General features: G+C 40.1%; 1 protein-coding gene across 1 annotated transcript in view; it reads right to left on the bottom strand.

Moving 5' to 3' along the window:
• Positions 1-16,691, bottom strand: part of MET (MET proto-oncogene, receptor tyrosine kinase) — a 108,648-nt gene that overhangs the window by 19,659 nt on the left and 72,298 nt on the right. The window contains exons 9-11 of the mRNA XM_044423084.1: positions 16,054-16,215; positions 13,810-13,909; positions 4,066-4,281 (exon numbers count right to left, since the gene is read on the bottom strand). Coding sequence (XP_044279019.1) covers positions 4,066-4,281; positions 13,810-13,909; positions 16,054-16,215 — 478 coding nt within the window. The remainder of the gene's footprint in view (positions 1-4,065; positions 4,282-13,809; positions 13,910-16,053; positions 16,216-16,691) is intronic.

Raw genomic sequence — 16,691 nt, 5'->3', positions numbered from 1 at the left:
TGGCTAATTTGGTCCCCATAGCAGTCTATGGGAAACCTCTTGTATTAGTCACATGTGGAAATGTGCACCTTAGGATGCTGAGAGTCCCTGAAGTGCAGTCATAGCAAAACATTCTGTGGCTAGATTGTTTTTATTCTGGGCTTATATAGGATGGTGCTAACTTCCTGCACTGGAAATACTGTATCCCATGTAACATTAAAAAGATGAGAAATTGAATGAGTGTGCGCTATGTACATCTGCGATTGATTAGGTGCGCTTGGTATTTTTACGAATATTGTAACTGAGCCATCTCAGTGGATTCCTATGGGAACTGTGCTGCTCCATTCTTTGACAGGGCAGGCAATAAACCCAGCAGGCAACTTAGTGGAATCTAGGGTAGCACATTCAAAGCAGCTATTAATAAATCCTGAGTTTACACAGATAAAGGAAGAAGTAAAAGTTTGAGGGGGTATTCAGCTGGATAGAAGGTATACCAAGGAGCTTCAATGGCCACTTGGAAGGCACATACTTTTCTGATGGGTTCTTTAAAAGTGTACAAGCAACCAATTACAGAGCCATTGGGTGCAACACATGCACTCCCATTCCCAATATATACGTTGACACTTCACACATTCTTTTGAACACCTGGACAGACTGTGGATTTCTGTAAAATGCTAGATATCCAACAAGTTCATTTTTGTTTCTGTTTGTTCTGTTTACATCAAACATTTTATGTTTCTATTTATATTAACAAGCATTGTAATAAAAAGTTATTCAAATAAACTACTATTGGTCTCATGTTTCAGACTGGAACATCACATTTGTACTACATAAACACTCTACAATTCTTTCTATCAAAGGCTGGGTTCAGATAATATGACAACCCACACTCAAAGCTGAGTATGAGTTGAGTGTGGGTTGTTGTTGAACCCTTAGTTGTTGATATGTGGGTTGTGTTGCCTGAAGTTGTTGTAACATATCATGATTTGTTAACCACAAACAACCCAGCATCAGACCATATGCTATCTTCAGGAGTTGTTTGTGGTTAACAAATCACAGCCTTGTTAGTGCAACTGAGTTCAGATGACATGACACACCACAATTCAACAATAACCAATGGGTCAACAATGCACACTCCACTCCTACTAAACCTTGAGTATGGGTAAGCATGTTGTGTCTTGTTTCCCAGATAAAAGATAAAAAGTGTTGTCCTTCCCCCTTCCCCCGCACCACCCAAGAACAACAAAACATGGAGCAGAGCTGCTCTTCATGCAGTGGTCCTATTTACTTGAAAATACTTGATCGACTTAGCTGCCCTGGAAATTATATTAAAGGGACAAATATAAGAGATTTGAAAACTTTGATTGGTGGAAAGTGTGATGGCTTGAGACCAGGTTTTCTGAAGAAATCAGAAAACTCAAAAAACTATTGGCTCTATTAATTTGCCTTTATGTTTTCAACTCTGGAGACCGTGCTTGTTTGCCTACTTGTAAGAGTGACAAAGTTGACAGGCATAAGTGCTAGGGCTTGACAGTGATGGCCACTCAACATGGAATGCCTTTTGAACTGAATGCTGTTTGATCCCTACAGTAAGCTTCCAAAGGACTCTGATGGGCTTCTCCTTAGTATTTTAGTGATTGTGGGTTTTTGTGAAATTAACAAGCTTCTTAACTTGTTTTTGAAACTTTATGAGATGTCTTTTGCCTAGTTTTTATAGTTCTACTTTAAAATCGTTTGATATTTTAATGTATTTTATATTTTTGGTTATAAGCTATGTTGCATGAGCTACGCCTGACTAGAGTATTTTAAATAAATAAAGCGGCTATATAAATATGGGGGTTTTGGTATAAACATTTATTTATAAAGTACTTTGTTGTCTTTGAGTTAGATAAAAAAATAAACTGTGGGTTTGTATATATTCATTTGCTGGAAGCAAAATGTGCCACACTAGATTGTTTTTAGTGAAAAGCCAAGTGAGGAAGGTTCTTTCGTTCTTCTGAAACTAATTAAGAGAGTAGATAAAAGAATTTTGGTTCAGCAAGAACTGTTTGTTCACTGAACCAAGCGGCCATTTAATTTCATGCTGTGCTTGCTTAATTATTGGACAACAAAATATGATCAAGAGGCATGTAAACTTGCTTCTGTTTTTGTGTGTACATAAACTTACAGTACTGCCAATCTGGCCCACGGTGACCTTTTGACTGAAGGAACACAAGTTCTCAAAAGCTGTCCGACAGTGTATGACTGCCTCCACTCTGAGTTTAACTTGTGGGGGAGAATGTGCATAACCATCAGACGCTACGCTATGATGTACTTCTAATTTTTAATGGGAACTACTCAGTGATGTTATTCAACATCTAGCCAATTGTGGTGTAAGGCATTAGTGAAGAATATAGACATTCCTATAATTTACAGCACAATCTCTAGATCAAGGCAATCTGTATTAGATCTCCTGACAGAGATGGGAGCAGGGAAATGTGCTTCTTTTATATACATCTATGGTTACCGCTCAAACTCTATTTAATAAGTGAAAAAAACGGTGTTTAAGCATGTTAGGATACATACATCCACAAAGAATAATGATTCACATGAATACAGGCCATACTGAATGATAGAAGATTAGTTTATAGCTCATCGGTGGTGGGAAAAGCAGTTTTCTCAGCAGCACTGAGGAAGAGGGAGGAAGGCTAAAGTCTCTCTCAGCCTGTAGCAATTCCTTCAAGATTTCAGTTTTCCTGCTACTATTAACATCAGAAAACAGTGATTCTGGGTGCATCAGGATCACTGAAAAAAGCTAAAACTTCTTCCTGTACCTCATCATTCCCCAGCAGTAATTTCCCTGCAGCTTTGCTGGGCTGTGGTTAAAAGTGGTGGGTCCCCCCTGGGAGGCACACAACAAGGAGTTACCTGTGGCCCACAGCTTAGACACCTATGCTAAAGAGAGTTATTTGGGACTGAGTACCTCCCCCCTGCAACTCCAATTGTGCCTGTCTGCCAGCTGAAAGGCAATACTTCAAAAAGGGAGCAAGCAAACACCATCTAGGATGTATGCTGATTACAAAACACGACATCCACTAAGTTTCATTTTATCTGGTGGCCAGACTAGCCTGCATTTGTCCATTTCTGCCCTGGGTTCAGTCCTGCTAGAAACTGCCTGGGATACAAAACTATTCAGCCACCAGCCACTTTGGAAGGAAATTCCCTTGTTCTTAGAACTGATGGCAGAATATGACCATCCAAGTACCTGATCTAGGATTCATGCAGAGATGCATTTTGATTCAGTGACCCATAATCTTGGCAAGCACATGTATAACTATAACTGAATGCCTTGCCATTTTACAACTCGGTCATATGTAAGGCATCCAGAGGCAGATTTGCAAAATCCTGGAGTTGGCAAATGCTCTTTGCCTTTTGTAATGGGTTCTTTGGAAGATCAGACAGTTCTGCTGTTTTCTATGGAGTCCTAATGAATTGCTTTCTAAAGATGCAATGAGGCTCCCATATAAAGTTTTGGCACATCTGTTTCCTTTACTCTTTCTATTTCCAGAGGGTGAACACTTGTGGCTAAGGGCAGAAGGGGACTGTACAAGAAACAAAGAGTTGCTGCCATCGTGATTCCCCACTCCCCATGTAGTAGGACAACACATCACATGACGTCATTTCACTGAACTTCATTTTCCTACTGCCAGCAACCGATTACATGGCCTACTTTTCACTAACAATAAACCCGCAATGGCTTTCATTTCTTACAAATTCTTGCAAAATGCAAAATTTCACTTATACCCCACCCATCATAATTACAAGCATTTAGCAAATGAGAGAGTTCATTTGGGGTCTATTTGAAGTAGTGATTTCACTTAAATCTGTTCTGACAACAGCATGTACTAAAATTATTTTCATGAACAACTGAATTTAACCTAAACTTGCTGTGTTTTGTCCCATTTCTTTGTTCTCCACACATTCATACTGCTGTTTGCTTGATATCTTCAAGTCCAGTCATGCTTTATGGCTGACATACTAAAATCCTTGGTGTGGTGCTGGAGATGAAAACACATTTGCCTCACTTAAAACCAATTAAGATCTTACCTTAATCACTATATTTTGGTTTCCATTGGAAATCAGCACTGGTTCTTCAGAAATTGTAAAGTTAGGGTCATTCACATAATCAAAATTAAAACCAGATGAAATGACACCATCAAAAATGAAAAAAACTTTTGTCACAAATGGAAGCGTCAGGTTGTAGAACTTCAGTGAGGGAGTTGTATAGCAAGTTATCTCAGAATTTGACCGATTGTTACATGCCTGCAGTAAGAGAAAGTAACAAGCTAAGTACAAGAATATTTAACCATATAAGCAAACCTGAAATATTTTGTATGAAAGTTTGCCTTTTGTTACACTATGCTTTAAAAGTTATGTTGCCATTATACTGTGTTTTCTTCCTTTACTATGACAGTAGAATAGATAACCCATTGTAAAACTAGGCACTTATAAATTAGAGGTATTGCTGTGCAGAAGCAAGAATTAGTGTGAGTATCTTGGAGAGACACCTCCCTACCCCAAATATATTATTTTTATGTTTAGTTGAGGTTGTGAGTCCACTGCTCCAACAATCTTGGGGAGTGAGGTTCATGATGGAAACACATGAAGGTTATCAATTCTCATCCAGCTAACTTCGTTTTTTAATGCACTAATTATTTGCCATGTTGACTGGGCATGATGTGTGTTTTTGTCAACATATCTGGAAGTCACCAGCTTGGGGAATGCTGTCTTACACCTCAACCCAAAGCCATGTGTTCACTAAATTTCATGGAAGTGGATGAGATCATCTGTGCCTGCCTCTTTAGAAATTGCTCAGCTATTTAAATCTACAAAGTACTGAGAATGTACCTCTTTCACTTTACAAAATAAACTAAAAGAGGGCATGACAAAGAAGATAGACCAAGATTTTAGTCTCATTTATCATAATTTGTCACGAGAGGCACAAAATGCAGAAAGCCTGCATGCTGTGCCTCTCTCTTGCACGCCCACAAGTAAATTGGAACCATTCAAATTTATTGTTGATTAACTGCAGTTTAGCTAAACAGCTGAACCCTAAACTGTGGTCAATTTTAGCTATAGTTTGTTGAAACAAGCCAGCTTAAAAACCATGGTTGAAAGTTGCTTTGTTCTGAACAAGTCATAAGATCAACTACAATTTATCAGGTCTGGACAACACAGTAAGTTGCAGATAATAAAAAAAAAATAGAAACAAAAACTTCTGAATGTCTTGTTGAAGCCAAGAAGATCAGCAAAGCAGAAGGGCAGAAGACAGAAGCTTGAAGCTCACTTAGGTCAATTTTCATCACAATATGGTATGGATTATCACAACGTCCAAATGCAGTCTATATCAGGTTTATAGAACATTAAATCATACGTACCTATCTGTTCATCTAATGCATAAGACCACATGTAATCAGCATGTTCAGATGCAAAAATGCAAGGAAAAATAGATTGATGTACTAGTTCTGTCAGACTCTCTGTCACCAATGTGGAGATTCTGTTTATCTTAGTCATGACTACTTTAAGTCCTGTTGTGTTCAATAAATATGACTAAGACTGGATCCAACCCTTTGATGCACTCTGTGTCCAACTGAAGTCCAAACTATGCTGGATCTACAATAGATCGATTCCCCATCACCCACTGTTAAAATTAATGACAGCTAAAAGTGTCATAATATGCCACTTGAATTGGCTAAAGTGATATTATATTGCATTGTTACATTTACATGCTACATGGTGTTTTAACCCTTTTTTGCTAATTTATGTAAACACATCAAGCTGTTAGTTGCAGCCTGTGTATGTACATCAGGAAACAGTGCCAAGGAAAAGGCCATCAAATGCTTCAACATTTCATCTAATCACATTATTAGGAACCCCTACAGTCAGTAAAAACAAAACTCACATCAACCATTTAATTCACAAAACAAACAAACAAGTCAAGAGATCAACTGTGGATCTCCAAGGCTGTGCAGTCTGTTTCTCATAAATTCTGAATAAAGAAGCTGAACGTCTGTCATCTTTATCTAAACTCATCGGTACACAAAATCTCCCTAAAATTAATTTAAAGTTGTTGGTTCAAATGGCCATGGGAAATTCTGTTCCAGTTGTATCCTTTTTCATCTGACAGGACAGTGCAAATAGGACATAGCAGAGGACTGTGGTATTTTATTCAACTGGAACAGCTAGGGAAATAAACCAGTAACGGAATTTAATTCAGACAACAGGGAAAAATATTACTCATTCCTGCCAAAAACTCTATGGGGCACCTCAATCTCAAAACTGGCAGCAGTTTGGAATGCCCCCCCTCCGCACCACCTCATTGTACTATGTAATAAATTGCAGAATTACTGAACAATACATTAATAAAAGGGTGGGAAAACACAAACAGACCCTCCTTCTGCACAATGCCTTAATAGCTGAAGAGAGCCATTTATCTTCTCTGCCAGAATCTCATGTTCTCGGCCCAGAAAATTCAGCTGTTTCTGTGCAAAATGAACCACGTAACATTTATGCAACATGGCTTATTTTACACAAACGCAAAAGCCAATTTGCAGCAGACTGCTCAGAAATGTTCAGCTGTTGTGTTGTAGGTGCTTCAAGATAATTCATGTGGAGGCTGATCCATATGGAAAACAATTTGGAAGATTTTGCACAATACGGCACTACGCACTGATGGTTGTTCATGGAAGAACCCATGGGGTGCTTGACAGATGATCAGGTTTAGAGTGGATTATTCCTGCCTGTTTCCTTCTCTGTCTTCCTGCCAGTATCCCAAGGGACTTCCTAGTCTAGTCATAATCCCTCTTTGTTCTCCTTTCATGACCCTTTCACAATTCCTGCCACTGACAGCCCTTTCAAAGTGCCCAAGTGGCACATTGGAGTGGCCATCACTGGTTTATACCTATTTTTTCTTAGATCGTAGGCAGCAGGAATGTGTGAAATATTTGGGAGTTGGGGTTCTTGGTTAATAGTGTGGAAATGTGCACATGCAGTAATCAAAATGAAAAGTCTTGTCTGCTTGAAGTCATAGTAAATGCCTTTCGTCAAACTGAATAAGTATCAGCTCTGGTCATTAACCGAGCAAGCCAGCAAACAGGTTATCAGATAATAAAAAAGATAAGGAGCAAAACGGGGATACCGAGACTCTGGCGGTTGCTCCATCATGCTACTTGGCGCTGCTGGAGCAGCTGTCATGGGTGGTAGCCAAGGCAACTCAGAGGAAGCAGTAAGGGCTTTCGGCCAGTCTTGCCAAACAGCTCACTCATTACTTCAATGCATCCACAGTAGGATGTGTGCCAGGTTTGGCCAGCATGTCCACCCACTGTGGGTTCAACAACCCCCTAGAACAAGCCATGGGTTTTCAGAATGGCATGTTGTTCCAAGGCAACTACCCTGTGGGAAGGAGTCTGGCTTTTCATGGCACAAGAACCTACTGTGGCTCATTACCCACTGTGTAAAACATCCAGCCCTTTTAATCACATACAATACAAGTCTATTTTCTTGTAGTTTGCAAACTACCACAGTTCTGGCTTCTGTCCGTTGAACATAATCATATCTTCACAATTCTGAAGTAGGAAAGTGGAAGATAAGACTTCAAATGCTGGCAGTTAAAAGTGTCAGGTAGCTCTGGCCAGGATTCAGTGACAACAAAAGATACTGATGAGGCAGCTGCCTCCCTCATGACTCTGGTCAGAGTAAGCTTTCAAGAAAAAAAAAAGCATTTTAGATAGCGCATTACAGTATAATGCACAGGTGATTGGAAAGAACAAGTGATAGCAATAGTAAGCCATGCTGCAAAGTAGATGCTTTAGAAAGCAACACGATGCATCATTTGGTAATTCTGACACCCAGTCTTGTAAAACTATGGGTAGCATGCCCAACCCTCTTGTAGGGCCTGGTGGAAGGCACAGGTGTTTCCTGAGCTTGGAACATCGGCACAGTTCTCCAAAGTATGAGGGTCCGCCCACCAATTCTTACAATGGCCAGATGATTGCAGATGCTTCTTTTCCCAACTCCAAGTCTTCCCCTGCAAACTATGTATTGTGCAGGCCTCAACTCGTTTCTATGCTCTGCTTTCTATTTGGGGCCAAAGTAGATATTATGTGAGATTATCATAAAGCTAATGTGGGGTCTGGATGGGGTATTTTAAAGGCACCACTGTGTGAACTGAGAATGATACATTCCCAGGAATGAACACATGATGCAGATTTTGGTTCAGGCAGCCACAGAGCAGTCTCTTCCATAATCTAGCAATTGCTATGTGTGCATATCTTGAGAAATGGGGTTTGTGGTTATAGTCCTAAACATTTCCCAGAAGGTCAATCTACTGAATACAGTGGGGCTTAACTCAGAATAGGCATATATATGATTCTTCTGTTCATAAGCAGTTGGGTCCAGACTTACTAAAACTTAGAAAAGACACATTCCAGTGTGTCCCTAAATTATTTAATACTAGTAAAGCTATAGGCTGAGCATGTAAATACTGCAGTGTTGCTCCAATGGCCTCAGAAAAATTTCTCATTGTACATTAATAACACTAAAATATAGTTATTTCCTACTTTTAAGGTATCTAGAATGTAAATGATTACACATGGAAACATTTGTATACATCAAAAGATATTCCTGGTAATCTTTATGCCAATTTCATTAGTGTAAATTCATTGTACATCTTATCTACTGTAGAGTACCAATGTCTTTTAAATTAATAATGGTGGCATTCATAACCTAGTTTGTGGGCATCTATTGGAACAGAGTCTATAGCTCTTTACTTTATCAGGATAGTTTCTGAAAAGGATGCTTTCAGAGAATGATAAAAAAAATCTAATAATACTCTTTAGTGGTGATGCAATGTGACTGATTGGGAAGGTCAAGTGAAATTGCATTTGTAGTGCCCTTATTGTTATATAATTTGACATGACATTTTTTACTTTGAAACTGGTTTTAGTAATTGAAAAATGTGATGCTTTTCATGAAATACTGGACTGATAATCTATAAGAAAAATCCAATTCAATCTAGGCAAGACTATATTAAGATATTGCCTGTTCAATCTGGATTAAAATACATTTATTTTAACTATGTAAACTACATATTTCAGGTGATTTGTTTGAGAATGCAAATGGAGGTATTTGCCAAAACATGAAATATAGCTGAAGATCAAATCATCTTTAGATGGATCACTGGAGAGCAGACAGACTTCCTCACAAAACAAATCTGACTTGCCACATGGAAACATACTTACCTTGACACGAACTGTGGACCTATGAGACAATGAATGCAAACATGACCCATAAAAACTGAACTCTAGCAACTAACTTGATTTTGCTTTAAGTTGCACAACAACTGGATAAACAAAGAAGATCTGTGTGCTTCAGGGCATCGCCTAACAGTTGACCCAGATAAAGCAAGGGGTAAAAGGTGGTTGTCATAGAATCTGGGCCATCACAGCAGCCCTCACAATAAAAGGCCTTTGACACAGAATGTAGAATGGCCACGTTTTAGAGAACAGAATGGAAAGATTTAGATCAGTATCAGGCACTTGGAAAAAAGTGATGAAATTCTTTTTAACAAGCAGATGCATCTACCCAAGTGCAAGACTTCTAGGCCAAGATTTCTCATGAGAAGTTAAGGTGGCTTCTGCCAGCCCTTGTATGTTTTTCCAGAGATTGGTGAACAGTGAATGAAATGGCAGTTAGGGGCACACTGGCAAGTAATGCAGAAAAAAAGCATCACACACACTCATAGGAGCTTTCAGATACAGTGGTACCTTGGCTCACGAACTTGATCCATTCCAGGACTCTGGTCGTAACCCAAATTGGTTATGAGCTAAGTTAAATTTCCCCATAAGTTTCAATGTTAATAAGGTTAATCCGTTCTGTAACCATTTTTTAAATCAGAAAATTGTGAAGCAAAGTGACAAAGAACAACAAAGATCGCAGCCATCTCCCCCTCCCCACCCTGAGCACAAGTGCGGCCATCTCCCCGCCCCCCCCCAGCATGACCGAGATCGGCCCGCCATCCTTGCATGCAGCCGTCACCCTGGCGTGCTCAGGAGGGGGAGACGGGTGGGATCATGGGTGTACTGGGTGAGAGAGAGATGGGCATGAACAGAGCGTGCTGGGGGAGGAAGAGACGGGCATGAACGGGATGCGCTGGGGGAGGGAGGGACAGGTGCGAACGGAGTGTGCTGAGGAGGGAGAGACAGGTGCAATCTTGGCCATCTCCCCACCCACACCCCCAGCAAAATCGCGGCCATCTCCCCACTCTGGGGGATGAGGAGATGGCTGCAACCGTGCTAGTTCTGGGGGCGGGGGAGATGGCCGAGATTGCGCCTGTCTTTCCTGCAGAAGCGCACCCATGATCACGCATGTCTTCCTTGCACAAACGCAACTGTTATCACGGCCATCTCCCCACTCAGGGGGGTGGAGAGATGGCTGCTATCTTGGTCACCACCCAAAGTGGAGTTCGTGACCTGCGTCAAAATTTTCATGACATTTTTGTTTGCGACCCAATTTGGTCATGAACCAAGGCATTCATGAGCCAAGGTACCACTATATAATGATTCTGGCTTGCTAAGCTATAGATTAGGAAGGTGAAAGCTAGCATCAGCTCTGGCTGTGCTCCTCCTTCACCCTTCCTTTTAAATGGCAACTTTGGTACTTCAGTTGAGTCTGATTCAGAATTCCCTCTACGTTTGTGTCAATTACTAACCAGGATCTTAAACAATAGTTTGAATACTACTTTAAGGTCCTGGTAAGTAATGGAAAATAAACCAGAATTTTGAACTCTAGTTCAAACAGACCAGTACTTGAGAACTGAAGCTTGTGTATGAAAGGAGGGAAGGGCAAGGAGAAAGTACATGGGCCTCACTTTCATTCCTAGTTTTCAAAGCCACAGTTAGGAAACTGAGATCACTACGTTTAAATTGGCCTCTACTGACACCAATCAAAAGGTCAGTTTGACTTTGCATGGTGATCTGAGACCAGGTGGCTTTTATAGGAATGGGCTGTCAAGTCCCACTATACTGCTCTTCACTGTCGAGGCATCATCTACTGCTACACAGTCTGAGAACCTAGTGCTGCTTTTCAGGTGATGGCCTAAATTTGTCTTTCTTTTGTTTGATAGCTACACACGCCTAACTGTACACACATAAATCTTCCTGAGTGCCAGTCATATAAATCTATGCTTGATCAAAGAATGTGTCTGGGCATTTTCCTAGCATAGATGCCATCATCCGTGCTATTATTTCATAGCACAAACAGCTCCATGTTATCTTTGCTTCCCCAGATTTCTCAAATGTTTTCAGGACACTGAATTCTGATCCGCAGACTTCACCCTAAAGTGGATTTGTTCTTAAATCATGGCAATCTGGACATTAATATTTCTGTCTGTGATGGTTTCTCTTTCTCTGTAAAGGCTTCTCTGGAATAAGAAAGGACATTTCCTTGACAAGGCCAAATGCAAGCCTGCGTGACAGAGGATTTATCATCATGCTTGGCTAGTCTTAATATGTTTTGTGGTATTTGGAAATTGTGCTGGCACAGAGGTTTGCACTATGCTGCCTTCCAATTTGACTGAGCATACTCCCAGAGCCTTTAAGAAAATCAGACCCCCAATGTTATTCCTTGCTGCTATCTTTGATGCAAAAGAACATATAAGTTTCTTCTGTCAATTTATCAGAAATCATTAAAACTGATTTCAGAAACTATTCAAAATTTAAAATTCTTGCTTATTCAGAGCATGTTTTCATCTATTATAATTTCTCATTATCTAAAAGAATAACAACATCCCCATGGTAGTTTCTGTGTTCTTCCTATTTCCTAATCCAGTGTAAGTATTCCCAGTTTTCACAGGTCAGGTGTTATAGGACTGAATGCATGCATAAAAAGAGGAGCTGCATTTTGGTAGCTTCCTGACTGCATCATTGTAACATTTACCTAATTGTAGCAGGGTCAAGTTTGAGAAAGCCTAGTTCAGGTAGTGTGCAGCAGAATTAGGGAAAATCAGCACAGTCTTGCACATTTTCTACTCCCTCCCTAGAGTAATTATTTAGCATTTAAGAGATTGACTCTATAGTTTAAAATAAAATTGTTGAATTTTGAGGGTATAAATCACAGGTGCAGTATCACACATCCAGTGACAAAATGTGGTCGTCTAGGATTCCCTAGAATTCCAAGCCACCTTTACTAGACCCTCTCCTTATTCCCAGCTCCCAATTGCCTGTTGTTGGCAGCTTCTTGACCATTGTATAGCGTTCATCTGTTCCAAATTGTCAACATGCCTTTCCTAAGGCATAGTTACTGGCTGCAAGGGCTTTAAGCTAGTACATTTCGCATTTTGGTCCCAGTGCCATGGCCTTTGGCTGTACCCACCACTGGAAATTGTCCCCCGGGAGCTTCTCTGCAATAGATCTGGCCCTTTGGGCTAAAGAGGTTCTGTACTCCTGGTATAAATTGTCACATGAGGAATAACAATGCTGATGACAGCCTACCTGCCTGAAGCAAGTGGAAGTGGAGATGCCAGACTGATGACGAGCACGATAATGCTGCTGTTGGTAAATACACATACCCAACATGAAGCATATTTGCCCAACATGGAAGGAAGCCAGGAATGCTGCAATTGTATGCACAGCGAATAGAAAGTACGCTGCAATGAATACTGGGTTTGCATGGCCTGACAACATAGCATAGGTAGCTAGTCACGATGTGTTGCTGTGCCATCTGAACCCAGACCAGCTTCCCAGGTGGTGGGGTTCTTTTTCAGGAGCAAGCCATCCTGATAGTGCATGGACTGTTGTTTGTACTATGATGGCTGGTCAGGTCATCCGAACCCAGGAGAACAAATTCAATCCAGGGACCAAACAGCAAGCAACTAGGCAAGGGTGGCAATGTCCCCACCCATGCCACCACCACTGACTGTCCCTCCTCCAATGCCCAGCAGCACTTTGGAGTGACAATCACTCATTTACCACTTTTTTTGCCCTCGAAAGTAGCACAAATATGTTTGTGTTTTTTTTAAAAAAAGCTGGTCTTTTTGCAAAATAGTCCAGTATCTCCTCTTTCTAATGGTACTGAGAAGTTATACAGAAAGAGGATTGCATTGCTAAGGGCAAGAAACTTTGATGCAACTTCTTTGCTTCTTCTCTGCTTTTACCAGTGCTTTCCTACTGATGGCTCAGCAGTTGATACTGGCAATGGTGTGCCAACTAGCTGACTGCAGTCTTGTCTTTTAAACTTCCATTTATGTTGCCTACTCTACTTTGCCTCTCCCTCTGACAAATGAAACAGATAAGGGAATTAACTAGGCAAGGTTAAATGAGTAGGACAGCCATAGATACATATGTGTGAACTTCCGCAAGACCTCCAAAACAATAATTTAAAAACATTACAAACACAGTTGCACAATTTTCAGGAGCTGAATCTTTAAAAAAAGACCCAAGTTGCTCAGATTCATTGGAAAAAATGGTAGCAATAAAAGGGGTGGTGATCAGAGCCAGGATAGGAAGACACATCAAATTCTACCATGAAAGGTATCACAATGCATGCTAGGAAAATAAGGGGGAAGGAGGAAGAAAACAAGCCACAATGAACCCATTCATTGATCAGGGATAAACCATGGCTTGTTTCATGAACAGTTTACACTGCATAGGTTACTCTCAGGGTGGGTTAGCGTGATGTATAAATTCAGCCAACAGGACTTTCTTTTCAGCAAATAAGCACAAGATTATGCTGTATTTTTTATTTGACAACATTTCTATATGCACCTGAAAGGTCACACTATCACTACAAACTTACCACGGTAAAGTTTTTGCCTAGTTTAGATACTTGAACCACCATTTTGGGAGAGGATGCTGAATTCAAATTGATCCCCTGTGCGGTAATGGTGCTTCCACCACTGATGAAAAGAAAGACATTGAAATAAATATATAAATACCAATCCAGGAAAGCAGTATTTTAATTTTCATAAATATCAATGTGTTATTTGCATTATACAGGCTAAAAATAGCTTTATAAAAAAAAGCAACATAGAAGCAAAGTGACAATTACTGCACCTGGAATCTTACTGTTTTTTGAGAAATAGTAATTTCCCCCCACCTCCCATATTAATATGTTTAAAAATACATGAACACACAACTGTTTCGATTGTCCAAACCCTAGGAATATATAAACAAATACTAGCCCTGAATAGCACTAATGTACATTTGATTGACATCCAGTACAACAGCTTTCCCCGATCTTTTCAAGCCACACATGGAGCTTGGGAGACTTTAGGAGTTTGTATACTTTCTTCTCCTCTCCCAAGCATCAAAAACATGTCAAGTACTGAACCAGAAGATCCTGCAGTTATTTCACTATCTGGAGAAGAGTGGTGTTCTTTTAATCCCGAGAAACTGAAGAATATTTGATATAAAAAGGTATGGGATGGTCTAGATACAGATTCCTGCAGGATTACTCAGCCTAATAATTTACTCTTCCCAGAAAGAAGTAGCAAGCCTGAGGTTTGGTGCCTATTTCTCCCTTGCCAGAAGCATGTATGCACACATGAGAAGGGACCATTTCTCAACATGCCCTGAGGAACAATAGTGACACTGCCTTACCCACACCTGTGCAATATCAATGGCACTTGCTACTATAATGGATTTCCTCCAAAACTCTTGTTTATTAAGGTGGTTTACCTCCCAGATTGCTTTGGCTTACTGGGCAGCAGAGAAATTAAATAATTAAGCATGAATCTGTTGACTTCTGCTCATGAAACATCAAAAGCTGTAGCAGGCAGACCCTGCTGGATCCGTCCCACAGACTATATCTGATGGACATTCTAAGTGGTTTCCATTAAGATGAATTTCATTCCACAAGATGTGGAATGAACTTCCCCCTAGAAGGCTCATGGGACACCTATGTTGCAGTCATTTTGGCACCAGGTAAAGACATTTCATTTTTCCAGGAATTTTAGTCTTTCCATTTCTGTTGTTTTAAATCCTTTTTATATTTTAAAACTTTTTACTATGGTTAGGTTTCACTTTGGCTTTTAATTCTATTTTATATTATAGTTTTAAGCTTTTATAGTGTATTTTATGTTGTACAAAATATTAATATATATAAAATATTATGGCTTTAATTATTGTGAAGTGCCCAGAGAACTTCAATTATTGAGTGATGTGTAATAAATAACTAAGATCTTGCCAACATTTAGGTAAAAGATACTGGAAGGACAGACTGTTTAACTGTCCTGGAATGATTCTTCCTAAGCAACCAGGTCCTATGCAGCATTTTGAACAAAGAAAACCAAATGACAGCACAGTAATTGTCTATTATGTTTTATTCTCAGGGACAAGAAGCCCATCTCCAAAAGAAGAGACAACAAGAAAGAGATACAGAGAGACAGGGGTTGGGTTCACACATCATGCCAAGCATGTGTCGTGCCTTTTTCATGGATGTGCCTGAGAGACGATCAGGCTTGTTGCTAACTCACCTCCCTCACCCCATCTCCCTTCCTTTCAGTCCTCCAGGCAGTATCCCAGGAGGCACTTTAGGGAGGAATCAGGCTCCTCTCTTTGACAGCTGAGATCACAAAACAAAACATGGTGGGTTTTCCAGATTGGGACAACACAACAAGCCATGAGAAACCATGCTGAGAAACCTTAGAACAGACTGTTGTTTCTAGTCATGGTTTCTAAACGCCTGAAGTACCATGCTGAGATGGCATGATAGGGTATAGATGACATGGCATACCAACCATGACAAAAAAACCACCATTGCTTGTCATGTCATCCAGACCTGCCCAATGTATCAGTATGAGCCAAAGTGAATAAAAAAGGGAAGTGCCAGGGAGTCATGAATTCAGTAACATTTCTAATAGGATCTCTCTCAGTTTTGGAGAAGGTGCTGCCTCCTGCGTGCAACTGAGATCTTAACAGAATCAACTTGGCACTGCAGCTAGAGGTAAAATATGTCATTTCATTTGGCAGATTATTTTTGCAGCGGTGTTTATTCCCTTTTTCGTCACTGTTCCTACCTCAACAGCAACGTTTCACTTACCTAAGAAAAGATTTGGCTGGATAAATTTTAGAAACAGAAGGGTCTTCTCTGTATGTAAAATGACCAGCTGTCCGAAAGACTGAGTCAATTTTCATTTGAACAGGACACTCCAACATTTCTCTTTGTAGAGGGGTGTAACACATTATGGTACTATCATTTACGCTGCACAAGAAAAACCCACAGAATCGAGAGTAAAGTTTACTATAATTGCATTAATGACACACAACATATTTTCTAAAATGTATTTTCTCAGACTCAGAAAACCCATGGATCAGGGAAAAATTCCAGGGACAAAGTAAAGTTTTCCATCTGGGATACAGCTGTCAGGAAGCAAAGCATGTCCTTCACCTCAAACAGGCGGAACAGGATGCTGGCTTATCCCCTCCCTTGGTATTCCAAAGTGGTATCCCTCATTATTCTGTTTCATGTAACGCATGACTGTTATTCACTTTTGTGAGGCACTTCTAAATACTTGTTCAAAAGACAACATTATAGGGAAGGCAAGACCTATACTGTACTGCAGCCTCTGCATTATATAGATCCTTCTTACACGCACAAAATGTATTAGGCCTAGTTATCAATCTACTGAAAAAAATGCACTATTAATTTGAATCTATTTTTTTCTTCCTTTGAATACA

Source organism: Varanus komodoensis, unplaced genomic scaffold (genome assembly GCF_004798865.1).
Source record: "Varanus komodoensis strain SLA01 unplaced genomic scaffold, ASM479886v1 scaffold13_1, whole genome shotgun sequence".
Classification (NCBI taxonomy): domain Eukaryota; kingdom Metazoa; phylum Chordata; class Lepidosauria; order Squamata; family Varanidae; genus Varanus; species Varanus komodoensis.
Note: the sequence above shows the minus strand (reverse complement) of the source record. Positions and strands in the feature narration are given on the sequence as shown.